General features: G+C 35.0%; 1 protein-coding gene across 1 annotated transcript; it reads right to left on the bottom strand.

Moving 5' to 3' along the window:
* Positions 1–1,492: 1,492 nt before the first annotated feature.
* On the bottom strand, positions 1,493–26,804 carry LOC116142055 (nuclear-pore anchor). Its single transcript, XM_031427510.1, is given in 50 exon segments — positions 1,493–3,112; positions 3,220–3,397; positions 3,931–4,035; positions 4,440–4,568; positions 4,651–4,724; positions 4,854–4,941; positions 5,068–5,121; positions 5,206–5,361; positions 5,959–6,021; positions 6,107–6,277; positions 6,396–6,473; positions 6,688–6,801; positions 12,743–12,796; positions 12,876–13,034; positions 13,759–13,849; positions 14,754–14,790; positions 14,793–14,867; positions 15,030–15,064; positions 15,066–15,116; positions 15,186–15,382; positions 15,473–15,510; positions 15,513–15,544; positions 15,605–15,703; positions 16,600–16,673; positions 17,343–17,432; positions 17,556–17,735; positions 18,329–18,382; positions 18,481–18,522; positions 18,592–18,690; positions 18,767–18,901; positions 19,019–19,121; positions 19,380–19,453; positions 19,549–19,592; positions 20,647–20,725; positions 20,863–20,976; positions 21,088–21,192; positions 21,291–21,440; positions 22,024–22,092; positions 22,175–22,278; positions 22,814–22,955; positions 23,037–23,157; positions 24,086–24,195; positions 24,623–24,700; positions 24,798–24,887; positions 25,199–25,264; positions 25,356–25,448; positions 25,599–25,727; positions 25,921–26,019; positions 26,112–26,258; positions 26,378–26,804. Coding segments are annotated over 50 exon segments (6,324 nt in total). The 5' UTR covers positions 26,684–26,804; the 3' UTR covers positions 1,493–1,763.
* Positions 26,805–27,597: the final 793 nt, after the last annotated feature.

Below are 27,597 nucleotides of genomic sequence, written 5' to 3'. Positions count from 1 at the left end.
TGCCTCATTATGTGTTGTTGCTGCTTTGGGACCTAATTTTAAGTTTTGGAACAGACAATATAACCAAAAAAAAAAAAAAAATTATGTGAACCGATCGAAGTGAAATCCGACGTGGCAACCAAAAAAACAAAAAAAAGCTTAGACATGAGGCCGTTCATGTTTTCACTCGAACAATTTATATGTTTGTTTCTCCTATTCATTCAAGTTTCAGACTCAGACACTGCGTTATATATTAGTAATGGCCTGATGGGTACAATTTAGCACGTCCTGTCTTGGGTTATAAATTTTTCTCTAAGTTTGCAAAAATAATCCGTTTGGCTTATTATCTCTATCCATATTTTCAATTCTATCCTCAAAATATTTGTTTGTTTAATTATTTAAGAAATATTAATATTTTTTTAATTATTTTATGCCCCCTTAAGTTTATTAATTTCATTAAATACAAAAAAAAAAGTTTAAAAATTAACAAAAATACTCCCATCCACCCATACTTGCCAGATTCTGACAGCCACTATCGATGGTAACCAGAATTTATCACAACGGTCTACAAATGACCAAAATTAACCGGTAATTTACCGATCTGACCTTTTCTAACCAAATCCACAGTGGATCCGATCACTAACAACGATGACCATTTCTTTGACCATCGTTGACAGCCAGATCTACACTTTTGCGACCGTCGACGACCAGATTTGGCAGTAGAACTTGCCTTTTTCCAACCAGATCCGAGGTGGATCTGATCGGAAAAGGCCATATCGATGCTTTACCCGCCAGATTTGACTAGTCTATATCGTAACGTCATTTTTTGACTAGATTCGATCAATAATGGCTGGAATCTAACACTATGGGTGGATGGAAGTGTTTTTTGTCATTTTATAAAATTTTTATATATTAAGATGTTTAATTAAATTAGCAAACCTATGAAATTTTTTTGTTAATTTTTAAATTTTACCTCATAATACTCCCCTATTTAACTACCCAATATTATTTCTAAAATCCTATCCAAAATAACAAAACAAACGAACCCATGGCTTTCTATTATACCACCTGCAAAATTACGTTCCATATACAAATCTTCCTGTACCACATCAATAAATATATTCTACTGGGTTCCATGCGGTATTCTAACATTAATCATAAATGGTTCAATCTATCTCAAGTTACATCTTGCTTTTCCAACTTTCTTTCACTTACTAAAAATATAACAGGGTAATCTAACCTATAATGCTCAATATTGAACCCAGATTCCATCTTCAAGCTTTCCCTTATCGCATGATGATATACATCTCCGAAGCTATGGTTGCATGGCTGTCTGCAATGACACGAAAACGTTACTTATAAGAGTAATGCTACATTTACACCACTCTTTTACACCATTTTCATTACATCATGATGTGACATATATCATAATCACACACATTCTATTATAATATTAAAAATTCAAAATAATTAAAATTTTGTATGACTGTGACATATGCCACATCATGGTGTAAAAAAATGATGTAACTGTAACATTATTCTACTTATAAATTAGAGCTTCCACCTGTAACACTAGCTTGCCTCGATCGGCTCTTCCAAAGCAGAAAGGATTCATACAAAATTCATCAGCTACTGAATTTCTACGCGTGCATCAACTGGTACTATATAGGGATAAGTCAATATCTTGCAATATGGAATTATCCGTATAATCAAACAATTTTTTTTTTCCCTTTAGGACATTTAAAAATACATAATGTACCTCATCTCATTATCTCAAAAGCATATCATTGTTGACCAGGAGTTTGTCCACGTCCACCACGCCCACCACGAGCACCTCGACCACGTCCTGCTGGTCTTCCACGGCCTCTACTTACTGATGGTGGCACTACTCCAGCTTGTCTTTGCATAGCCCTCTCCCTCGCTCGCTCTCGTAGGTTTACTATAGTAGGAGGATTATTGACAGGGGAAGCTTGTTTTACTTCAGCTGCTGTTGTTGTACTGGAACTAAGTTGCTTTGAGGCCTCAGGTTCGGCAGCTGAACTTGTTGAGGCCGTCTCACTGATAACTGAAGCAGCTTCAGGCACCTGATCTGCCTCTACTGCAACATGGTCATTACCATCATTCGACTTGTCAGAACCTTCAACATTCTCTTCAGTCACATCACCTTCTTCATTTTTCTCATCATTTGCAGCCTCAGGTGAAGTGACATCACCAGTTTCTGCTGCTACTGCAACCATAGCTTCATCCTCAACCCTTGTGGGTGACACCACAGGAGTTCCAATAACCTCAGGCAGAACTTCCCCAATTTCAGGGCTCCCTACCAGATTTGAAATGTCAGCAACTCCCTCAGGATCTGTTACATCTGGTAATAGCTCTCCCTCTTCTCTCTCACTCTCGGATTCTAGTGTCAACAGTTGGTTCTCTTGCTCAGTCTGATCCTTTAGACCCTCGTCAGATGCCATCTCTGCTCCAGTTGCCTTATCTAAATTCTCTTCTGAAGCATTATTCTTCTCATTCTGCATTTCAGCTTCACTTGCCCCATCTACCTGTTGTGATTCTTTTAGCTCCTCAGTCTTCTCTCCAGTAGTATCAACCTCTTCCTTCTCAGCATCAACAGCTTCTTCTTGGGGTATATCGCTCACAGCATCAATAGATTCTTCGATAACTGGTTGAGAATCAATATTTTCCAATGGAGCTGCAGATTGTCCTCCAGCATCCTCTGGTGGGGAATCTGTTCCCTTGGACTTTTTCGGCGCAGGTGCAGCAATATCAGTGGTGGGCTCCCCTTGTAGGAGTGACTCCTCACGTAACTCAGAAGTAGATGAAGCCAGGCGTTTACGAACCAATGGTTGACTCTGTTGAGTGAGATTGACTTGAGTTTCCACATCCTGAGATGATGCAACCTTCCCACCAAGGCTAGATCCTTCTGCCTCTGTCATCTCTACATCACCCTGTGCTTCTTCAGGTTTACCAAGTCGGGGGCGGACTAACTTGCGCCCTTGCTTACGAGTTTCAACAATGGTTCTGGCAAGAACTAATCTATCTTTTCCATCTGCTGCTTTTGGTGGTAAATTACTTGGTGCAGGTCCTGCTGAAGAACTGGAAATCAGTGCTTGGGTAGCAACTGCTGGACCTACAGAAGCAAAAAGATTACTCTCAAGATGAGGTGTCATGAAAGAAGAATTCACCCATCTTTAGAGGAGACAATCAGTTGGGATAGAAAAAAGAACAATATTCTACCTGTAGTAGCTGTTGCGGAAGCATCTGAGACTACAGAAGTGTCCGGAGGAGGGGCACCAGATCCAAGCTCACTAGAAACTGTGCGTGCCACTCTTTCAAAATTTTCTACAGCCAATAAATAAGATGAAGCACGATCATCCAAATTCGTACCAGAGAGATGCTGGACCACCAATGTACCCTGAGAAAAATTCACATAACCAAGCGGAGTAAATTAAGATGCAAAAGCAACATTAAAACAATTTCAGGTTATGTTACACTGGCTAAAATACACAATGTAGAATAAGAAATCAACCAAAAAAATAATAAGAAACGACTGATGTTACCCACTAAATGCAACTTCCTACTTCTTTTACGAAAAAAATTAAATAAAATTATAAGACACAGAAATATCTAATTTGAATAGAAGAATGAAATGATAAAAATAACTTAATATTAAAATAAAAGCAGATCTACAAAAGCAAAAAAGATTCACAAAACCAATTACGACTATGTTCAGAGATTCAACATTTTAAATTTCTGGAAGAGAATGATAAAAATATTTGATATATTATTAGTTGCAAAACATTTTTAATTTAAATAAGAAACTAATATATATATTGAATAAAAAAGATGCGCAAAAAGGTAAACAAGCTGTCCACAAGTATGCTATACAAGAAAGGACAAGACAGCAGAAAAGCATCAAAGGACTGAAGAGGTGTAATTCATCATTACCTCTGGAAGATTGCACTCAGCATTTTTTATCTTCAGTAGTTCATCTGAAAGACGCTTCACAGCTTGCTTATGCTGCTCAAGTTCGCTTGAAATCTTTATTTTCCACTACAAGATTGGTACAAGGAGACATAAGTGTTTACAACAAGAGAATACAGGAATTAATTTCTAAGTAGAAATTCACCATGATGTTAAAACTACTATTCTATGCTTTTATTGGCATGATCAAAATTTCACTTACCGGTGAGGAGTGATTTTAATTTGATGGTATATGTAACACAACAAAGGATTTCAAACCAATAGCAAGAAAGAAGGTACATTTTTTTGAACTAAAAAGAATGCAATGAATGCAGCATTACATCTACTCCATATTCTAGTGGAAAAGCAACCCTCATATATCCATGTGTCACAATTATTATGGCATTATCAACAAATAATCATTAAATTTTTGGTCAGGTAATTTGCAAGACTTGCATCAGAGATATCTCTTGAAAGCGGAATCAATGGATAACCTGATCAGCATTCTTAGCAGAATCCCAAATTGCCTTTTCCCCCTTCTGGCGCCTTTCTTTCTCCTTCTGATGATCATCTTTCTCCTTTTTCAACTCCTCTCTTTGTCTCTCCACAGTTCTCTCCAGAATCTGGTCAATATTAAAGATATTCAAATGTAAGCAATAGAATGGGAAAAAAAAAGAAAAAAAGAAACATTATTAGTTTATGAACCTGTATTCTAGTATCTTTCTCCTCTTTTTCCTTCATAACCTGCTCGCCAGTAACATCACCCATAGACTTTTTACCTTTAAAAGGAATTTAATAACACAAGTTACCAGATTAAATCCAAAGCAAGTGAAATTTCCTGATCATAAAATTTAATAAATGCAAGCTATCTTGCACTACTAAATTAAATCCAGGAAGAAGATAAATACCTTGCTTCAATTCGTCTAACTGCTTGGAAAGTGCCTGATTTTCTTTAAAAATTCCCTCCTTTTCCTTCGACAAAATGTCATGCTTCCTCTGGAAGCAACCAATTTAATGTCAAGAAAAGAATTATAAAGCAAAAGAAAAGGGAAAAAAAAAATCCTTTATTCAACCATAGGTTATCATCACAATTATCAGACTTCACAAGAACAAGTAAACAACCTTTAGCTGACCAATAATCCTCTTTTGCTTTTCCAACTCTGGCTTCCTCACAGCCTGCACATAGAACACAAAAAAATGTACCGAGGACAAAGAAAACATAAACAAAATCTTGTCTGTAATAAGTCCATGCCAGTGTACCTCTGCCTGCAAAATATCATTTAGCTTCTTTTCCTTCTCATTCAGTTCCACCCTGCTGCTTGCAAGTTGTTGCTCCAATTGCATAATTGTTTCTTGCCTTTTAGAACCAAGGGTCTTCATTTCCTCTATCTCAGTATCCTTAGCTTTTAGTTTTTCCTGGCAAAAATTGAAAGTAGATGTGAAAACACAGACCACAAGATAACAACAGAAGTATGAATTAGTAAAGCTATGTACCGGTAATAAAAAATCCCTGAAATTATAAAATGCACGTAAACATTGACTTTTACAGTTGCCATACTAATACTTCCATCAAAATATTTATCTAAAAAACACCTGCTGCATAAAGAAATTTAAAAAAATATCCAAGATACAACTTCTTTATTACACACACACACCAACGCGCATTTCTTAGATTTTTTTCTCAAAAACCTAATTTCTTTCAACATCTTTAGTGCATAAAAAATGGTGGTATATGGTTCATCCAAAGTTGTATCAACCATTGTTTAGGGTTGCGAAGTAAGACTCGATACCTTCAAGCATATTTGATTCAGGTTTTTCACAGAATAATACTTATTAGAAGATAAAACCTAAGATAGTACCAAGGCGCATATTAAACAAGCTAGTCTCACCAACGTTATACCATATTCATGCAAACAATATAGACACTTATTTCATTACACACAGAAATGAGATACAAACAGTTTATTTTTTAAAAGCATTTCATTTTTCAAATACTTAAAAGATTTATCCTACCTCCATTTGTCGAACATCAATCTTCAGGCGATTGTAATCTTCCACATCAATATTTCTACACCTCTGAAGTAATGTCAAATAGTGCTAGATATTAGAATGATGTGGTAAAAAGTATGCCTTAGAGACAAAAAGTTCACAGATGCAATACCTCACAAACCCTCTTTTCCAGGTTTTCCTTCTCCATCCTCAGCATTTCAGTTTCTTTCTTTAAAGCTTCAATTTCTTTCTTACAAGCTTCAATTTCAATTTGTCTCTCCCTCAATAGATTCTCTAGATTGTCATAATCAGCCCTAGCCTTTTGAGCTACATCACGTAGTTTCTAGATCACACAAAAAACACCTTTTACAATTTAGATACCATCAAGCTATTTCAAAAACAAAAGCCTGTTGTTTAATTAAAAATAACACATAATCCTTGGGGTCCCTCCCCAGACATACCTGGCACTCCTCAAAATTGTGCTTGTTTTCCTCTCTGAGTTGCATGTTGCTTTCACGAAGCAAATTCATTTCTCTAACCTGCAGATTTCAACAATGTACCTTGAGTTTTGCCAGAAAAAAATTCGATACCATGAAATTTGACCCACGAATTAACATTTTTTAATAAAATATTGACAGGGTAAAAAGAAGAAAAGAAAAGAGAGAAACAGCCAAAAAAAGAAAAAAACAAATGAAAGAGAAACTTGTCTGTTTTTCATGGATGTCACTATTTCAAGAAGAAATAAAACATAACCTGAAGCTGTAATGATTTGATCTGTTCCTCTGTCAACAATAAAGCTCTTGAATTTGCCCGCTCAGCATGAAGTGAAGTTTGGGCATTCTCTGCAGCCCGTTGAGCGCTCTCAAGCTACAAGGGAGTGAAAGAGATATCAGTACATCAAATCATGTAATGTCATAAGTGAACTACTAAGCCATTAGACAAAACCTCTTAAACGTTCAATTGAGACCTGATTTCTAATTATTTGTTACTAAAAGTATACACAATAAACATATAAGATAAGATGTATCAAGTACATATTAGAACATTAACTACAATTATCACCATAATATAAAACATCAGGTGGAAAAACAAAGACAGTATATGAACATCTCAAATGACAATAAGGAGTATTCATAAAGAGATCGAATTATAATTTTAACATCAATTTCTACATGATCTTCCAACTGTAAAGTTGCTTCTGTTCCATAATCTTTATATTATCCTCAAAACATTTCTAACAATTATTTGGAATCTAAAGCTTTCATACAATCTACAGGAAAAACATGAAATCATAACCATTATTATAAAACTCAACTTCAGTCTGTGTTTAGTGCAACAAGAATGCCAAGCTATAACAATACAACCAAGATATTTTGGTTTTAAAAGAAAAAGTAACTAACATAAATCACAGTGAAGATTTAAGAAATATAACCCCTAAAAAAGAAAATCTAAGAATACACTTGTATTATTTAATAAGAGACACATAAAACTACCTTACTACAATGAGATTTACAAGAGAGTGAACAAACTATTCACAACAACTGGGTGCTGTTTAAATTTTTGAATGAGCAATTATCAAATGAAAACCAACAAATTAATGTGTTGTAGATAATCATGCAAAATCTTACAGATATTGCATGATTAAGTGTATAAATCTATAATAGATATTAGGATTGTAATCAATACATAATAGGAACAAATCTGTAAAATAGGAAGTTAGATTTTTTATTTCCTAGATTAGATTATTTATTTCCTAGATTAGGTCTTTATTTTCTTATATATTGATATATAATTTGTCAATACAAAATAAGAAAATTACAATCAGTTCTCTGTTTGTAACATGGTATCAGAGCAATCGAGTTGTTTTTTTTTTTTTTTTTCAATCGTTTTTTTTTCTGCCCAAGTGAGCATTATTTGTGAGTCACCCTGGAGAGTGGCCATTTTTTCTCACCGCCTGCCTAGGAAGAAGCCTCGTCTACCGATGACCTTTCCTGAAGTTAGGTCACCGGAGGAGTAGCGCATGAGTCTCACGCGCCACCCTTTTTCATCTGCGTCAGATCCACACGCTGGTGCTGTGTGGCGGCGTGCGACGGAGGAACTTGCTTCGATCACCCTTCCCGGCTTCGTCTTGTTATTTCCGGCAAGTCTGTGTGATTAGTTCTTCAGTTTCTCTGCCAGGTAAAACAGTTTTGTCGGTTTATTGGTATAGTTTGTTGGTTTCTGTTGATATAGAGTTCGTTCTTTGAAAGAGTTTTTATTGGCTATTTTCGTCTTCTTACTATGACTGATAAGTCTATAATTGATATGGTTCCTGTAATGTCAAATATTACGGAAATAAGTTAATGGGTCTGATTACTATTGATTGGAGTAAGACAATTCGTCTTTATTTGCGAAATATTGGTAAAGATGATCATCTCACCAAAGATTCATCTGAAGACGATTCAAAACAAACATGGTTGAGGAGGATGCCGGTTGTTCTTGCAGATACGGAACTCCATCAACAGTGAGATACTTGGTTTAATTAATCATTGTGAATATGTGAAGGAATTGATGGACTATCTAGATTTTTTGTATTCTGGGAAAGGGAATGTTTCTCGAATTTTTAATGTAGCAAAGCTTTTTATCGAGCTGAAAAACAAGATAGGTCTCTTACAGCCTATTTTATGGATTTAAAGATATATGAAGAACTTAACATTCTCTTACCGGTGAGTGGTGATGTGAAAGTTCAACAAGCTCAACGAGAGAAAATGGCGATTATGTTCCTAGCTGGACTCCTTCTGAGTTTGAATATGCTAAATCTCAGTTTTCTTCTAGTTCTGAGATCACCTCCTCCAAGACATATTTATAGGGCTCTTCGTACAGAAAGCACTCCATCTGTTCAATCGAGTAGTGCTCTTGTAGTCAGAATCATGACATTAGACGTTCATATAACAGGAGCATAATAGAAGAGGGGGTTCGAATATCGTGAGATCGGAGTCAGGAGTCAGGAGTCAGGAGGGATTGTGTGCTACTATTGTCATGAACCGGTCATACAAAGCGCACGTGTAGAAAATGCAAAATAAGGCCCAGAAACTCAATCAGCTCATGTTGCCACTACTGATACTTCTGATTATGATTTCAGCTGATGAGTTTGCCAAGTTTTCTCAGTATCAAGAATCATTGAAGCCCTCATCTACTTCCATCACTGCTCTGCCGAGTCAGGTAAACCAAATACATGTTTATTCCTCATCCTCCAAATGGGTCATGATTCTGGTGCCACAGATATATGACAGGTAATCCTAGTCTCTTCTCATCATATCAGTCACATATTCCTCGTCTAATGTATTTGCTGATGGATCAACTCTTGTGTTTGGGTCTGGGTCTGTTAACCTACTCCGTTAATTTCCCTATCCTCTGTATTAAGTCTACCAAATTCGCTTTTAATTTAATTTCTGTGAGGAAACTCATATGCTCTTAAAGTGTATCTCATTTTTCCCTGATCATTGCCTGTTTCAGGACCTACGACGAAACAGATTATTGGTAAAGGACATGAATCTAGAGGGCTTTACATCCTTGACACACAAGTGCCCAAAACCATTGCATGTTCCAGTATTTCGACCCCTTTTAAGGCGGATTGTCAGTTAGGACATCCTTCTTACCATTGTTAAAGAAACTATGTCTCAGTTTAATAATTATCTTTGTTAGATGTGAGTCATGTCAATTTGCCAAACACCACCATCTTTCTTCAAGTCCAAGAGTCAAAAACGGGCTAGTGTCCCTTTTGATTAGTTCATTCAAAGTTTGGGGTCCGTATTCTATTATGTCTAAACCTGGATTTAAATATTTTGTTACCTTTGTTGATGACAACTCTCGTGTAACTTGGCTTATTTAATGAAAAATCGTTCTGAGTTGTTTTCTCATTTTTGTGCCTTTTGTGCGAAGTTAAAACTCAATTAATACTTCTATCCAGACATTAAGCGATAATGCCAAAGAAATTTTTCGAGTTCTTTTCAGTCTTATAGAGCCAGCATGGCATTCTTCATCAATCCTCTTATGTTGACAACCGTCCCAAAATGGAGTAGCCGAGAGGAAAAATAGGCACCTTCTTGAAACCGTCGAGCCTTATTATTTCAAATGCAAGTTCCTAAACAGTTTTGGGCCGATGCAGTTTCCACGGCCTGTTTTCTAATTAACCGCATGCCTTCCTCTATTCTGAATGGTTCCACTCCTTACAGTGTTCTCTTCCCGTCTAAGCCTTGTTTCCTATTGCCCCAAAGATATTTGGTAGTACTTGTTTTGTTCGTAATGTTCGACCCCAGGTAACCAAGTTAGATCCCAAATCTCTTAAATGTGTTTTTCTAGGTTACTCTCGTCTTCAAAAGAGATATCGATGTTATTGTCCTAGTCTTAATAGATATGGTGTCACCTGAGTTATTTTCTTAGAAAACACCCTTTTTTTTCCCACTTTGTCTACCTATGCACGTCAAGGGAGGACGATGACTTACTAATCTATACGTCACATCCCTACGGCTACTCCCACACCTGAGTCTTCCCCACCTACTGTTCCTCCTCCGGCACCACCCCTTGTCCGTCACTACCTCCATTTCGAATTGTTATCTCGTCGACAAGAACCTCCTGTACCAGTCTCTTCGTCGTTAGACCCAGCTCCAGTGATCCCGATACCTGTGTTCCTCGTCAAGAAGACACTCAGACTCATGTCCTACCCAAGACTCTTCGTCGTTGGATCCAACCTTGAGTGATCTTGATTTCCCATTGTCTTCGGAAAGGTAAACGTCAATGTACTATCTATCTCTTCATTTGGTGTATGATCACCTATCATCTTTTTTTTTGTTTTTGTGGCATCACTAGACTCTGTCTCCCTTCTGCAACTGTCCTTGAAGCCTTATCATCCTGGTTGGCGTGATACTATGATAGAAGAGATGAATGCTTTAGATGTTAATGGTACTTGGAACTTGGTTGACTTACCTACTGGAAAGAAGCCTAGGATGCAAAGGGTGTTGCCGTTAAAGTAAATCCTGATGGGTCAGTGGCTAGGCTAAAGCTTGTCTTGTAGCTAAAGGCTTGCTCAAACTTAGGAGGGGATTATTCTGACACTTTTTCCTATGGCTAAATTGACTTCTGTTTGCTTATTTATCTCAATGGCGGCTACTCATTCTTGGCCATTACATCAGTTGTATAAAAAAAATGTCTTTTTACATGGTGACCTTCAGGAAGAAGTCTATATGGAGCAACCACCTGGATTTGTTGCTCAGGGGGAGTATGGGAAAGTTTGTCATCTTGCAAATCGTTGTATGGTTTAAAACAAAGTCCACGTGCTGGTTTGGGAAGTTTAGTGAGGTGTGCAAAGTTCGGAATGACAAAGGCAAGTCTGACTCAGTCTTTTACAACAATCGGCAGTTGACATTATTCTTCTTGTTGTATATGTTGATGACATTATCATCACTGGGAGTGACACTACAGAGATTTCATTACTTAAATCATTTCTTCACACTCGGTTTCATACAAAAGATTTAGGAGTGTTGAAGTATTTCTTAGGGGTGAGGTAACAGGAGCAAGAAAGGCATTTCCTCTCTCAAGAAAAATTGTACTTGCTTATTAACTGAGACAAGAAAATTAAGTGCTGAGCCATGTAGTACGCCAATGTTTCCTATTCGCAACTTACCAAAGATGGTGACTATTTGAAGATCTTGAGAGGTATAGAAGACTGGGTGGAAAGTTAAACTATCTAACAGTCACTCGTCTGATATTGCGTACTCTGTCAGTGTGGTAAGTCAATTCATGTCTTCTCCTACTGTTGATCATTGGGCAGCGTTAGAACAGATTATGTGTTATCTGAAAGGAGCTCCAGGACATGGTATTTTGTACAGAAATCATGGACATAATAATATTAGTGCTTCTCTGATGCAGATTGGGCGGGTTCCAAGATAGATAGGAGATCCACTACTGGCTACTGTGTTTTATTGGTGGAAATTTGGTCTCATGGAAAAGTAAGAAGCAAACTATTGTGTCCCGATCTAGTGCAGAATTGAAATATAGGGCTATGGCAGTCTGTGTGAATAAATATGGATATATCAGTTTTGACTGAAGTTGGTCTATGGCCTCTTCGCCAGCAAAATTGTGGTTGTGAACCAAGTCGCTCTTCATATTGCTTCTAATCTCGTATTTCATGAACGAACTAAGCACATTGAAATTGATTGTCATTTCATTCGTGAGAAATACAGCAAGGTTTAATTTCTACGGATTGTGAAGACTAGAGAGCAACTAGGAGATGTTTTACTAAAGTTGTGAATGGGTTCGGATTGATTATATTGTAACAAGTGGGCATGATTAATATCTAGCTCCATCTTGAGGGGCAGTGTTGTAGATAATCATGCAAAATCTTACAGATATTGCATGATTAAGGTATAAATTATAATAGGATATTAGGATTGTAATCAATACATAATAGGAACAAATCTGTAAATGGAAGTTAGATTTTTTATTCCTAGATTAGATTATTTATTTCCTAGATTAGTTCTTTATTTTCCTATATTGATGTATAATTTGTCAATACAAAATAAGAAAATTACAATAGTTCTCTGTTTGTAACATAATGTAAAAAAGAACTTTTAACATGCAAGAAAAAAAAATGCAATAATGAGAAGGAAATACACAATTAGACACAAAGCTCACATTGAGAAGCAATTTCACAAATGAAAACAATTTATCTAAAAAATGACAGAGGATTATTAAATGTACAGTCAAATATCAAGTATTTCAAGATAAAAGTATTCAATAAATAAACAATGAATGGATTACGATGAACTACTTGTGTTTGCAAACGCAGCTTTTCTTGTTTTAACAAAGATATCTCTGTTTCTGCCTGTTGAAATTTAGGAAACATTAGAACTGCACACAGTAAGAGGGTAGAGAGAGAGAGTTACAGAGTAAAATATGCTTACAATTTCTTTTGATCTTCGAAGATAATTAACCACATTTTGCAAACCAGAATCACCAAGTGAATTAGTACCAGTGCTTCCTGAAGAAATTCCGACAGAACTTCGATCCTTCTCTGCCAATTGAATGTGCAAAGCCTCAAGTCGAGTGTGCAATATCTTGTTCTACAGTATTGAGACCAGATTGACAAATAAGTAAACATAACCAGAAAAGTTAAGAAAAACAAATGTCACCGATTTAGTTGAAGAATTAAAGTGGCCATTGGCAGAACTCATTAGACATAACATTAAATAAAGAAAAACAAATGTATGTCATGTGGTTGAATATAAAACTGAGCCTAGGATAAGATCAGGACAAGGAGCTATCAAATCAAGTTCTTTCAAAAAGCACTACACATGTCCCTAAACAAGAACCTAGAAAGGAATCAATCAGAAATAAAACCAAGATAATTTAAAAACTAATTAAGATACCATCACGCTCAACCACCACCAAAACACGCAGACATAAATTAAAAAATAAATAAATAAAAAACATAGCTGTTATGTAATTTATAGATGAGATTCTACCATAATGAATGGTTGTCGGCTCCACTTAAAATATAAAATATTAAACCATTCACTATAATTTGCAACATATTGTTATCAAAATTTATCAACACATATCACAAATAACCTCAAATCAATTGTAATATTAACTATTAAGAAAACTGGATTGTGGACAACCTTCTATCCACATCAAGACCATTGAACAACATCTCCATGACATGCTAATCACTTGTTTTAATTAGCATATCCATTAAAAACTTAAAAATTTAAAAAAAATAGTTAAAATTGAAAATTCTAAGCCAGAGAGGGGGAAAAAATAGGCAACTAAAAGAATGGCACCAACCTGTTCATTAACTTCATTGAACTTCTTTTCAGCTTCATTCTTTGATTTCTCTAACACTGATTTCTCTACCTCCCACTTACCCTTTAGTTCACTCTGCAAAGAACAAATATTATATTAGGAAATCAAGAGACTAATATAGCATATTAGAATAAGTAGTAAACAGAAGAAAACTATGTTTAAGAAATCAAATAACAGTGAAGTCAACTGAAAAGTAGAAATCTCACACAGCTGCAACTAAAGCAGCATCACAGACATTATACCAAAGCAATTATTTTATAGGAAAGAGACACTAAAAATATGTTTAAGAAATCCACTAACAATAAAGTCGGCCTAACAGAAATAAGAACCAACATGTGTTGGTAAACCATAACAAAATAGGTTGCTTCAAGTCCATAAGGTAGTGACTTAGAGCTCCAGAAAGTATGAAGCAAAGGGGATTCACCAAGCTCGTTCCTAAAACATCAATAAATTCCTATATAAAGCAAATGAGCAATGTAGAAATTGAAAAATAATCAGTCATTTATCCACAGTACAGCATATATGTTAATACCATTTATCAGGTTCGTCCAGCCTTTTTCATCAATAAGAATTGTAGTACTGTTGTTAGATAATTTGTATTTTTTGATTTCATGTTCAGTAACTGCTCATCCAATTTGTATTTCTTATAACAGTCAATAAAGTTTTTTAAATCCTATCAAACAACAGGTAAAGTATCACCGAGAAAATATTATCCTATCGTTTTTGTAACTACGACGGAGTTATGGTCCTAAAAAGCTTCTGGTCAACAACCTCACAGTTGAAACTATTCCAAAATCAAACACCTGTGAAAAACTAAAATTAAAAAAGAGACAATAAGATCAGCAATATCAACAAATTGACTTATCATGCCAAAATTTAAAAAAAAAAAAAAAAAAAAAAAACACAAAAAAAAAAAAAAAAAAAAAAAAAAAAAGAAGTAAAGCAAAAAACATAATAATACAAAGTAAAAAAAATACATTTTCGGCTTTGCAAGATCTGCCAATTTACGCAACTTGATGCTTCATCTTGCAATGAAGCCAAAGCTTGTGATGTTTTTTGCAACTCCTGAATAGTCTCAGACTGCAAAAAAACTGTGAAACAGTAAAATCATCCAAATCTAAGTTAATCGAATCCAATGCTTCAAGTCCACAAAGCTACGAAATATGACATGATGATTCTTCAATTTTTTTCTGATATTATTTATTTCTATAGAATACTAAAATTAAAGCACCGATTAAATATCTAAAAGTAACGTCTTTCATAATTAGCTTGAGCAGCACGCCATCGTCATGCTCTTTCTTAAGTTCTCTTTCAGAGCAGATATTTGAACTTCCATTGTCGTATTTGAGAACTACAAGCAAAGGGAAGATAAGAATCCAAAAAGAATATCAACATCAACATAATTTAATATGCAGTTACTAGTCTCACATTTTAACTGATATTCTTCCTTCAAACCAGTGATTTCTGCTAGGGAGAAGCAACAGCATCTCCTTTACTGCAGCTGCAGAGGCTGCTCGGACTTCATAATATTTTCATTTTCAAGCTCAGAAACCCTCTCTCTAAGTGAAAGAACTTCGGCTTCTAATGATTTCTTTAACTTTTCCGCCTAGTTGAACGATTTAGAAGAAAATAAAACTTAGCATATCAACTGAAATTGCTGAAACTCATCTTTGAGAGCTAAAAAGACCAAAGGTACCTCAGTCTTGAAGTTTTCATGAGCGACTTCCATCTGTTCAGTGCATCTTCATTTCTTGTGCTATGCTCTATACTGCAATTTCAATGTGAACTGTCACATAACACATAAATTCCGCAACAGAAAAGTAAGTACCTCATGATGTTAGACATTCCTGAAGCATGTGATCCTTGTTGGCCTGTGCTTCTCTTCAATTTCCAGCTCTTCCTTTGCCTACGCAATTCTACACAACACCTAAAGCACGTTTAACCATAACAGTCAGAAATGCAATCTGAAAAAAAAAAAAAAAAAAAACACATGGATCTACACTAAGGGAACTCTGCAAAAGCATATCATCAACACTGCAAGCACAAAAATAATGACTATCAACCACTGTCATACTAACATGGACTTGTTATACTTACACTTTGGAACCTAAAATATCTGCAACTGTAAACCATCACATTAATGCAGTTTGAATGGTTAAGGTTATAGTTGTCATACTTAATTTCCAAGATGAACTAATCATGCATGTAAAATACAATCTTAGCCATTGAAAGTGAATTGATACGTTTATGTAATACCCACAAAGCCAACCCAAATTGAACAGTACAATAAAAATGGGAACCAATGATGCATTTGGCCACTAGCTAAGAGGCAAAATCATATATTGCCTTCATTAGGAAACAAATCATTAATAACACTGCAGATCATAGACAGAAAAATGCATCTTGGGGCCGACTACTATTTGAATTTTCTATTTTAAAAGATCACTAAAAAAATTAGTGAAGTATATTGGAGGCATTTTTAACAAAAAAAAATTAAAATAATTTTTTTTTAAGGAACTCGTGCATTACTACAAAGGTAATAAATAACAGAAAGCTATTAACTTGAGCCAAGGTAATATGTGTTAAGGAAGTCATCTGGTCAAGGAAGCCCCTCTAGTAGGATTTTGCAGTTCCTATTTTTGTCTTGATGAAAATCAAATAAGTCATCATGAATTTTCTTGATTAATTAAAGTCAAATTCATTAAAACTCCCACAAGATACTTGAAGCTCCTGGATGTTGGAGCGGCCAAAACCACCAATGCCTAAAATGTGTACTGGCCCCAAGGTATAGTGCTTATGCAGATTATCAGCAGCATTATTCACCAAGGAAACATCATGTAAAAATTAGTACCGACCTCATTTGTTGATAATCTGCTACCATCATCAACCTCGCCAACCTGTGTCAGTAGAATCAAGAACACATGAAAAGCAATAAAACATGAGTAGACACATATCACACCGCTCATTAGAGTAAAATGAAAAAACCAATAATTTCCTCGGAAAGAATAGATAATAATATTAAAATTAAGGCTTTATTAACCTATAATATTCCACAATGTAACATAAACATATATCTTTCTTCAGAAGTTTTAATCGGACACATTTTACATTTACATTACTACAATCTGCAATAATACAAATTTACACTCCTATTAAGTCTACCTAATAATGTACAAAGGAAAAAAGAAACAAGATATATAATGTCATAATTAAATTCGGTCCTAACATGTGGCAAAATATTAGATTAAAATCAGTATGTTTAAGCAGAATATAGAAATCAGCACCACTTTCAGACAAATACATTATTGAAAGGAGAAAAAACAAAGATCTAGAAACTCAAACCAATGTATACCACAAATGAATCAAATCTTTATACATACACATCAGGACCACACTCCATAGAATGGACTGTGACAATAAGTTTCAATTAAGTTAACATAAACCTGAGGGAACTAAAAATGAGCAAGTTCAGAAACACAAATATCTAGTTATAGGACTCTCTGAAAATCAGAACTTGAGGACTAACAGAGGCAAATGTATGTCCATATTAATAGAATAGAAATTACACTTATAACGTGAAAATAGCAATACTCAACAGATATAACTACCTTAGCATCTGATGATTTCATCCTTTTTTCAAGATCAGAAAGTCTAGCCTGAAATAATATAAACAAAGAAAACTGTTAAACAAGTAATCCATCCAAAGATAAAGCAAAAGGGATACATAAAAAAAATTTCTTGAAAACAGAAAAAGTCAAAACAATGCAATAGATTAAAACCTCGGCCACAGCAGCCCTAGTCTCAGCAGCTGTAACAGCATGCAAAGCATTAGCCAATTCCTTCCCCATTTCTTCAACTTGCTTCACAGCATTTTTCAAGTTCTGCTCACGGTCAGATGTGAGAGTTCGAACATTGTTTCACTCTTCTTGCAGGTCCTTCTTAGCCTCAGCCCATTCCCTCTGAAATTATAAGTTACCAATACCAAACTTAGAAACTAAATTATGTCAATGAAATCAAACAAGCACTAAATTTCTTAGGATAAAATTAAAAAGATGCGGCCAGAAGTTGAATCCACATTAAAAGAGTAGCAATAGATACAAAAATCAACATTCCCTTGCTAAACTTTCACCACTCAATAAAGATGATGAATGGCATTCAACATTGTCACACTGGAAAAGATTTGCACTGATATCAGAAGTCGAATCTTTATCAAAAACACTGTTGTAATTGCTGATTAAGTTCTGAGCTTATATTTAAAAATACATCAAAGTCCAACATCACCAAAGTAAAAGGGTAGGGCGCACACTACAACTAATAGCTATATCAAACTCCAATGACTGTAAAGAGAGAATAAATTTTAAGGCTTGAAAAAAGTTACAATAATTTCATAATATATAATTAATTGCAAAACAAGGCCAAAGCAATGACCATGAACCACAAAAGAAATACGCCACAACTCAAATGAAATAGACATCATATTACAACCATAAATCGCACACATTATAAGCAACTTAGAATAAAATAAAAGATTTAAAAACCCATGAAAACACACCTCAACTTGTTTTATATACTCTTCTTGTTTTCTCCTCTCAGTAGCTCTAGCTTCCTGTGGTTCCAATGAGCATGACACAACTCAATGACTTCTGAAGACTCCATTACAGTTAAAAAAAATGCTAACAATAATTTACACACAAGCAAAACTACCTCACGAGCTTCCTCAGCACTCTGAATAGTGTCCAAACTAGCCTGCATGCACCAAAATTAGACAGTTGCAACATATACGAGACAGAAAATTGCATTAGATGTGCTTACAACCTGCAGTCGGTACACTCTCTCTGACAAACTACGGACTTCCTCAAGAGCCCTCTTTTCAGCATTTGACAACATATCTTTTTCATGCTTTAAAATAGATACCTATCAAGGAACAAGGCAGCAATGAATATCAAGTAGAAGGATCAAAATTATTAAACACCCCCAGTAAAATCTCCACCTCCATATTTAACTTCCGGGAAAGCTCCTCAGCAGCATTCAAAGACTCTGAAGATTCACGCAGCTTCCGTTGATAGTCTACTATCAGCTGTGAAAACTCCACATTTCTAGCTAATACACCGTTGATTTCAACTTTCTGCCATGTGTCATATGCAAAACAGGGAACACAAATGTTAAAAGAAGACTTATTCCATGATACAAAGACATATATACAACATGGATAACTTCAGTATATTATGCACATTAAGTTCACCTGATGTTCAGCTTCTTTCAGAACACTATCAAGCTTTTCCCTCGCAAATTTTGCTTCCAAAACCGACCTATCACGCTCTGATCTTAGTGATATAATTTCACTCCTATTAGCGTAAGACAAATCAGCCAATGAGAAGATATAAAACAGAAAGCGAGGGAGAGATAAAGACAGACAGTGAGAGAGACAGAGAGAGCAGCATTATTAAATAATATGGACTTGTACTGATTAGAGTGACAATGATTTCACTAGGTAAACTTCACCAGAGTATTGAAACAACCTCACAGCATAGAATGTACTTTCAAGCAAAAAAACCTGAATTTACTCATAAATGCAGAATGCATAAACTAGAAATAACCTATACCTAGACTTTTCCAAATCTTCTTCAAGAAATCTGACTCGTTCTGCCGCCTTCTCTTGGGCCTTTTTGGTAGCCTCCTGCATCAAGTAATTTAAGGAATATGTCATGATGTACCATGAAAGCATAAACTAATATGCCAATTCTACAAAAAGAAGTCACTAATGAATCATACCTGGGAACCTTCCAGAAGAAGTAAGAGGTCCCTCCTCCCATCCACTGCAACAATCAAACTACAAGTTATACAAGTATAAAGAGCATAAAATCAAGGAAGAAGAAAACTAGTTAACAGATAGGATAAAAAAGAGAAATACAATAAGCAATTTTGCAGCAGTGCCAACCATCTTTGGATATGACAAGGGTTTGCTGATAAAAAAGAAGAAAACATTGTAGTTGTGGGAAAATGTGTTACTTTAAAAATTCAATTAAAGGGAGTTCCAAGATTTTTCTTTTTCTTCATACATCTTAACTGGAAGAAGTTTTAGGTTGTTGTGTAGACATAATTCTTTGTTAAAGTACTGGCTGATTCAACTGGGAACTTAGACATGTTTTTTATTCTCTGTATAGGATGGCCAACCCTCCCTAAGGTTTTAGTTCTCAAGGTCATCTACTACTCCACTTCTGTAACTCAATCTAATTTTCAATTAATACAAATCTATAGTTTCTTATTGAAAAAAAGAAACAAAGAAAGAAAATTAAAAAAAATAAGTGAATTCAGCAATTACCAAAAACAAATTAACCATATTAATAATACAAAAAGCTTGTATGTGGTAAAACGGATTTCTTGATGTGTGGACCACTTATATAATTTGAAATAATTTTGTACCTTTCAAGAATGTTTGCAGTTCTATAAATTTGCTGGTTTCTCAACATTCTTCCAACCTTAAACTGCTACCCCACCCCAAAATAAATAAAGNTTACCAAAAACAAATTAACCATATTAATAATACAAAAAGCTTGTATGTGGTAAAACGGATTTCTTGATGTGTGGACCACTTATATAATTTGAAATACTTTTGTACCTTTCAAGAATGTTTGCAGTTCTATAAATTTGCTGGTTTCTCAACATTCTTCCAACCTTAAACTGCTACCCCACCCCAAAATAAATAAAGAAAACACAAAAGGAAAAATAAGCCCTAACATAACAGCTGTATATGAATGTGTATACTATTGCTAGTACTAATGACTTCTCTTAATTAATCTCAAAATAAAAAACAGAAAAATTGAAAGCAAAAAAGTGATTCATCATGCAAGCAAAAAGGGAGAAGAATACCAGGAGTGGCATCTACAGTCTGTGGATGGGAAGAACGCAGTTTATGTTCCTCATCATATAGTCTTTTATACATAGCAACCTAAGCAGAGATAAATGAGCGATAGCATAAACAACAACAATTTAAAATGTCATCACACTATGCAGGTATATAGAAAGATAATGAATAATCTTGGTCAGTATTGGAAAAAAAAAAATGACAAGCATCAAAAGACTTACAGAGGTGTGAAGTGATTCGATCATATGCCCTTGCTCTTCAGCTCTTTGCAACACTGCAGCAACTTTAGAGGCAGCTTCATCTGTGTGCTTTTTAAGCTCCAACTCAAACTTTTCCTGCAAATTCATAGTTGCCCAATTAAACTTATCAAAATTCAGATGTAAAATTAATACAAGAATTAATGAGTGGTAAAAGCTATGGATACAGGTATGACATTTCCTTGTTACCTTGAATTCTATCTCCCTGCTATCAATCTGATCAGACAGACTTCGCACAAGGCTCCTCAACTGGACATTCTGCTCAACTAATCCATTTATGTCCTTAAATGTCAACTGTTATCATTGTTTCAACCAAAACACGTGTATTTGTCACCAACTTTTAAAGAAAGAAACTTGGATTAAACAGTCAAGGCAAGAAAAATGAAACATACAAGACGATCTGAAATGACTTTTTCAGCATCAAACTCTCCATTCACATTCACTTCTACTGCAGCAACAGCTGTACTCTCTTCAGCATAATCATGCCTAGAGGATCCACAGCGAAGTTGTATATCACGGCATTCCTTGAGAAGAACTGTCACCTAAACAAAGAGGTCTAAGGATGAAAACGCTCAAAAGAACAAAAAGTAGATATAAAGGATACAAATAATACATTCTCCAGTAATATAACATGACTGCTAAGAATGCCAACTCAACAAGAGATTAACATCAATCATAATGGTAATAATATTGGCCAAAAATTCTTCAAAATATATATGCATTGGCCAACAATAAATGAAAAGATTTATGAAACATGAATGATAACAATTTTTCAGTTATTTGGATGAAAAAGAATAGGAAAATCTTCAAGGACTCTGTGCAGAGGGATTGAAAATTACAAGAGGAAATTTCAGCTTTGGTCAGCTTTGTACACTACAGTTTCAAAACCATTTTAAGATACATTGCCACACACTCCATTCATTCTAATTGAAAGCTTTGCTTTATAAAATTGTTGCTTTTAGTATGTTTTGTGTTCCTTTTGCTGTACTTGAGTGCTGATTACCCACCTCCTCCATAGTTTCTTTCTGTTTCTTATCCAAAGAAACTCATAACCTAGAAACAACTTAGGCAGCAAAAATAAAATTTATGCATAATTATTAAAACTTAGAGGTGCTCTTTACATACTTGTTTCTGAAGGTCATTAATCTCCTTCTGTGCCAGATTGTAATCACGTTCACGTCTCCTCAAATCAGCCTAGAAGATAAGGACATGAGCACTTATCTATAACAAGAGAAGAGGGGAAAAAAAAAAAGTACATGACTGAGTATTCAAACACCTTTAGTTCCTGAATGGTTTTCTCCAAACTTGACTGTTCAGAGACAGAATTCTGCAATTTTTGATTGATCACAGAGTAAGCCTCAACCATCCTTTCATACTCCTCTGCAAAAAAAGAAAAAAACCATGGCACAAAAAAAAAAAAAAAAAAAAAAAAAAAAAAAAAAAAAAAAAAAAAAAGAAAGAAAGAAGAAGAAGAAGAAACTGAAAGACTGAGGTGTAACAATTATTTGACAGATAATATAAATTAGTTAAGGTTTGGACCAGCTTTCACATAAAAAGGAATTCTCAAAAACCTAACAGAAGACTACAAATTAAATAGTTAACAACCATACCATTTAGTTTCAGTAAACACTCATCATTCACAACAGAGCTGATTTCTCACATAATCACTGATAGTTTGACCAGAAATTATTTTGTAAGAAACTGTTAAACTAAATTAAACAAGAAACCCTGGGGGGTACATCAGTGGACTAAAAACCAGTTATAGATCTACCAGATTAAATACTATATCCCTAAATTATAATTACTTGAAAATCTACGACGAACCAAGATTAATTTTGTATGGTCAAGCAAAATGCAGCAGCAAACATTGCAACAAAGGAGCAGTTCAGGTTCTTAATATCAACCAAATTATTACCTCTTTCATCCAAAATAACCCCTGCTTTCTCTTCTAGTTCATATAGGACCCTTTGTAGTACTGCTTCAGATTCCCTTCTTCCCAATTGCTCATGTCTCAGGGCATCAACAGCCTCTTGATATTTTGCATACATTTTAGCAAGCTAAACGTAATACATAAAAAATTCAAAATGAGTTGGCAAAGATATGAAATAGGTTAAACAAGTAACACTATTATAACTCACACTCCAGCCATCACGCAGAAGTGAAGCAGCTAGTGCCGTTCCTGAGACACCCACAGGAATCTTAGGCACAAGCGAGCGACTATCCTCAGAAAATTCATTGGCATCTGATGACTCCTTCCAGCTGCAGTTTATTTAATAATTAATTCAAATTATATAAAATGATGTTATAAGAGATTTCAAACATAACTTGTTTGGTCAAAATGGCTGCAAAAATTAGTATAGGTAAGCTAGACAGACACTGAAATCTGTGACTCACCAACAGAAGAAACGTAACAGAATGCAATGCTTCTCCAACAAACAAAATCAGACATGTAACAAGTTGCATATACAAAACAAATTGAGCACTAATAAGCTATAAAGATGCCGCAATTTGTGACTTGCCAGCACAAGGATAAAAAAAGGCATGGGATGCAATATGCCTCCAACAAACAGAATCAGATATGTAACAACTTGCATATGCAAACAAATCGAGCAATTCTAAACCAAGAACACTAAATAGTTAAAAGTACAGTGTTAAGGAAGATGCATTCCCCCAACAGCCCTACACCCCTTTATTTCACACAGGATTCCTTTTCTGACCATTAAGGTGAAACATACTAAAACGTTTCAGTCATTCAACATGATTTCAACACAAAAAGTAGGTAATTTCCTCATATTGTGCCACCCATACACACACCACTATTAAAGAATTTCCATACAACCTCCAACAGAATGCCATCTTGATCCACCAAAGAGATTTGTTAGATTACAGATTTCAACCAGGTGCATCTGTTTCATTTTCCCACCATTACAATCCTTTCCTTCTTTTGGAGAACATTCACATATTTAAACAGAACTGATGCAGGCTTCAGACACTTGCAACTCAGCATGTCCAGTATTGAAAAAGTAGACATACATGCACCATAAGTAGCTTTAATAATCTCAACCTTTAAACAACATTCAAACAAAGGTGGGGGAAAATACGGTTCACAGCAAACAAATAATCATCCATAGCCCATCAGATTAACATCATAGCATTTAATACAATTTCTATTCAATCATGGACATACGCTTCAGATCTGAAACTGCTGAGTGGAAGAAGACTCAATTCATTTGCTTTCCGACTACTTTCAATTTCGGCTTCACACTTTTCAAGCTTCTCCTTTAACTCTGCAGCCTCCTATAATCACCAAAAACAATGTAACCACAAATGAAAAATAATTAATTCAAGTCATTCATCTAACAAAGTTCCAGATCAAAGAGAAAGAAAATACAGGCAAGTAAATTTTTTAATTAAAAACTGAATTCGTATAGCAATAGTATTGAAAGATATATACATATATAAGTGAAGAGGAAGTCTGCAGGGGCCAACAAAGGTTTAGGGTTTAATTAAAAATCATCTCATCTGTATGTTCTGTATTTATAATAAGATAGCCAATCCCAAAAGAACATAGCAATAAAAACATCAATTTGCTTGCATATTTGTCAAGAAGACACACTAAGGGAGCAGAATGGCAACCACAACGATAAATTTTAACAGGAGAAATTTGTTTAATTTAAATTTAAAAAAAAAAAAAAAAAAAAAACAGAAGAGGAAAGAGCCATACCTTTTCAGAATGCTTCCTTGCAGAAACTTCCTTTTCAAGTTTCTCTTTATAATCATTTTCAGCTTGAGTCAGGTGGGTCTGCTTAGAAATAGCGACAAAAATCAACAAAAGAGGAAGAAATAAAAATTAAAGAAAGTTCAGTCATTGAAATTGACCAAAATTTATAAAATCTTACTTCCAGAGCTTTTATCACACCCTCAAGCTCTCCTGCCTTTCGAGACCATTCCTCTGAACTTTCCTTATACAACTCAACAAGTTTATTTACCTACATAATTGGCAAAGTTATTATGACAATCTCCATGAAATAAAGAAACAAAAGCAACTAGAATGCCAAAGCATACATCCAATCTAGTGTAACATTATAGTTTGGTCCACCCTCATATCAGGGCCCACTGTTAAGACACAGCAAAAAGCAAACCCAAGTCTGAAATGCAAGACCTTCACTTCAACAGCTATTTTACTCATTGACAGGAACTATGGAACAAGAAATAACTCAAATCCTTCTTTGAGTAACTTTCCGTACAATGAAAACTTATACAATATAATATATATAGCTAATAATTTTCATAAACTCACTGTTGAAAGTTCAGCTGACAATCGCTCTTCATTGACAGCAGCAGCATCCTTTGAGGAGCAAAATTCCTTCCAAGCGACAAAAATAATATGTTGAGGCAACTGATAAAAGAAATTAAATGGAACGCAAATTTCAAAAGCCAAATAGAACATATGATACCTCCTGTAATGATGTTAACTTTATCTCTAGCTCCCGCACTCTTTCTTTGTTCCAATTTAAAGAGCTAGAGCATTCACTGGATCGTCTCTCGGCCTGAGATACATAAATTTTTTAACATTAACAGTGTTGCTATGCAATAAATTGAAAAAAAAAAAAAATTATTTCTTATGCAAAACAAAAAAGAACACATTGAACTTACTAAAATGGAAAAAGCAGAAAAAAAAAAATCCTAATTACACATACATCTGAAAGCTTAGCTGACATATCTGCCTCAAGATCAGCATGTGTTCTCCGCAGCTCAACAAGACTGTTAACCTTGGATGTCAACTCCTCATTAAGCCAAGCATTATGCCTTTCTATAAGTTCTTTTTCCTGCTTATACAGAAATGTAAACATAAAACACAGGATGGCGCCAGAAGGACCAAGTAATCAAATATTACCAATCAATAAGATACAATTGAAAGTGGCAAGTCATGGCTCATAGAGATTCTAAATCAATCAGCATCAACCACGCACGGTAAGACAAGTAAACACAAACGTATAGCAAGAAAACAAAGCAAATTACCTGCCAAAGACGAGTGCAGGTAGCCTGAGAACGAGCTAACTCTGCCTCAATTTGAGCCAAATGTGATTCTTTTTTTGCAGCATTGTCAGTCAAGTTTATCTTCATAATAGAAATAAAACATCATCAAACCTTTAACAGACACCTAAAGTAAGTTCAACGTATAAGGCAAAATGTGACTTAGTTCAACTCACAATCTTGTCTAAATAAGTCTTAATGGTAGCATTCTTCTCACTGATCACCAAATCCTTTTGCTCCACCATCTCCATCAACTGCCTCCGTGACTTATGCAGCTCCGCCACTTCAGTCGATAACCTCTCTACGTCACCGTCTTTCCCAATCTAAAAAGAGAACACAAAATGAAATTCAAATACACAAAAAAAATAACGAACCAAAACCCTAGCCTTCTACATAAAAGTATCCCAAAAAAAAAAAAAAAAAATTATATTAAAACAATAACCGATTGTAAATGGAGCTGGTGCTTCTCCGCATGGAATTGAGCGAGTTCCTTATCGCGCTCATCGAGAGAAATTTTAAGCTGAGCATGTTCCGACTCGAGCTTCGAGTAATTTTCCGATAACGAAATAAACTTCTGCTCAAGCAAGGAACAAGTCTGCTCGGCCGTGATAGAAGCAGCGTCGGCGCGAGCCTTGACGGTCTCGAGTTCGCTTTGGAGTTCTCGTATGTAGGCGTCAGCCTTGGCCGCCAGCGAGACGGCATCATTGGAGAGGCGGGACATCTCCTCATCGGAGAGGAACAAAGGCATTTTATTTATTTTTTTTTTTTTTTTGGAGGAATGATTAAAATGAGAAAAGGTGAAACAATCAGAGGCTCGGTAGTCGTCCCATAAAAAGAGAGGGAGAGAAGAGGGAATTTGATTATTGCTTGGCGTAATTAGAATTGGAATTAGAATTTAGAAGAGTGAGTGTGCGAGGCGGTGACGTTTCAGTGTGAGAAATGAGAAACCAAGCCGATAAACGAGATTGGTTTTGTTTAGGCCGAGATACATTTGTTTTCCAAATACTGGGCCAGGATTTACTGATTGTAACCGCATTATTTGAGTTTGAGATCAATTTTATTTGGGCCAAGATGGTTTCCTTTGCACAAATAAAGCTCGAAGTCCAATCTCCAATGCCATTAGATTATCTTCAAAAGACTCTTTATTATAATGAGTCTATCTATAATTAGACTCTTTATTTTTAAAATATAAATTAGAGAGTAAATTTCACTTTCTATTCTAATTTTAATTAATAAACTACCAGTTCATATGCATTTTATTTATTAATTCTCTCTCTCATTAAATCTCTTTCTTAAAAATAAAGAGCATCTTCATTAAATTTAAAGAGTCTATTGGATTTGAATAAAAATTATGTTCTTTATATTTAAAAATTAATGAAGATGCTCTTTATTTATATGAAAGATGGTCTTCAAAATAAAAAGCATTATTAGAGATACCCTTAGGTTTCAAAAAGCAAACATTAGTCATTTGGTTGAATTACTCGGAAGTCTTGTGTTCGAATCTCACAAGAGTAGTTATCTATCACATTTGTGACTTATCTAGTTCATTGGATTTATAGGATATTTAGTGGGTCTTGGGGATTAATCAAAGTGCACACAAACTGACCCAAACACCTTGATAACCAACAAAAAAAAAAAAAAAAATGCAAACATCATATGCAT

Source organism: Pistacia vera, unplaced genomic scaffold, assembly GCF_008641045.1.
Source record: "Pistacia vera cultivar Batoury unplaced genomic scaffold, PisVer_v2 Contig404, whole genome shotgun sequence".
In the NCBI taxonomy this organism is placed as follows: Eukaryota; Viridiplantae; Streptophyta; class Magnoliopsida; order Sapindales; family Anacardiaceae; genus Pistacia; species Pistacia vera.
Note: the sequence above shows the minus strand (reverse complement) of the source record. Positions and strands in the feature narration are given on the sequence as shown.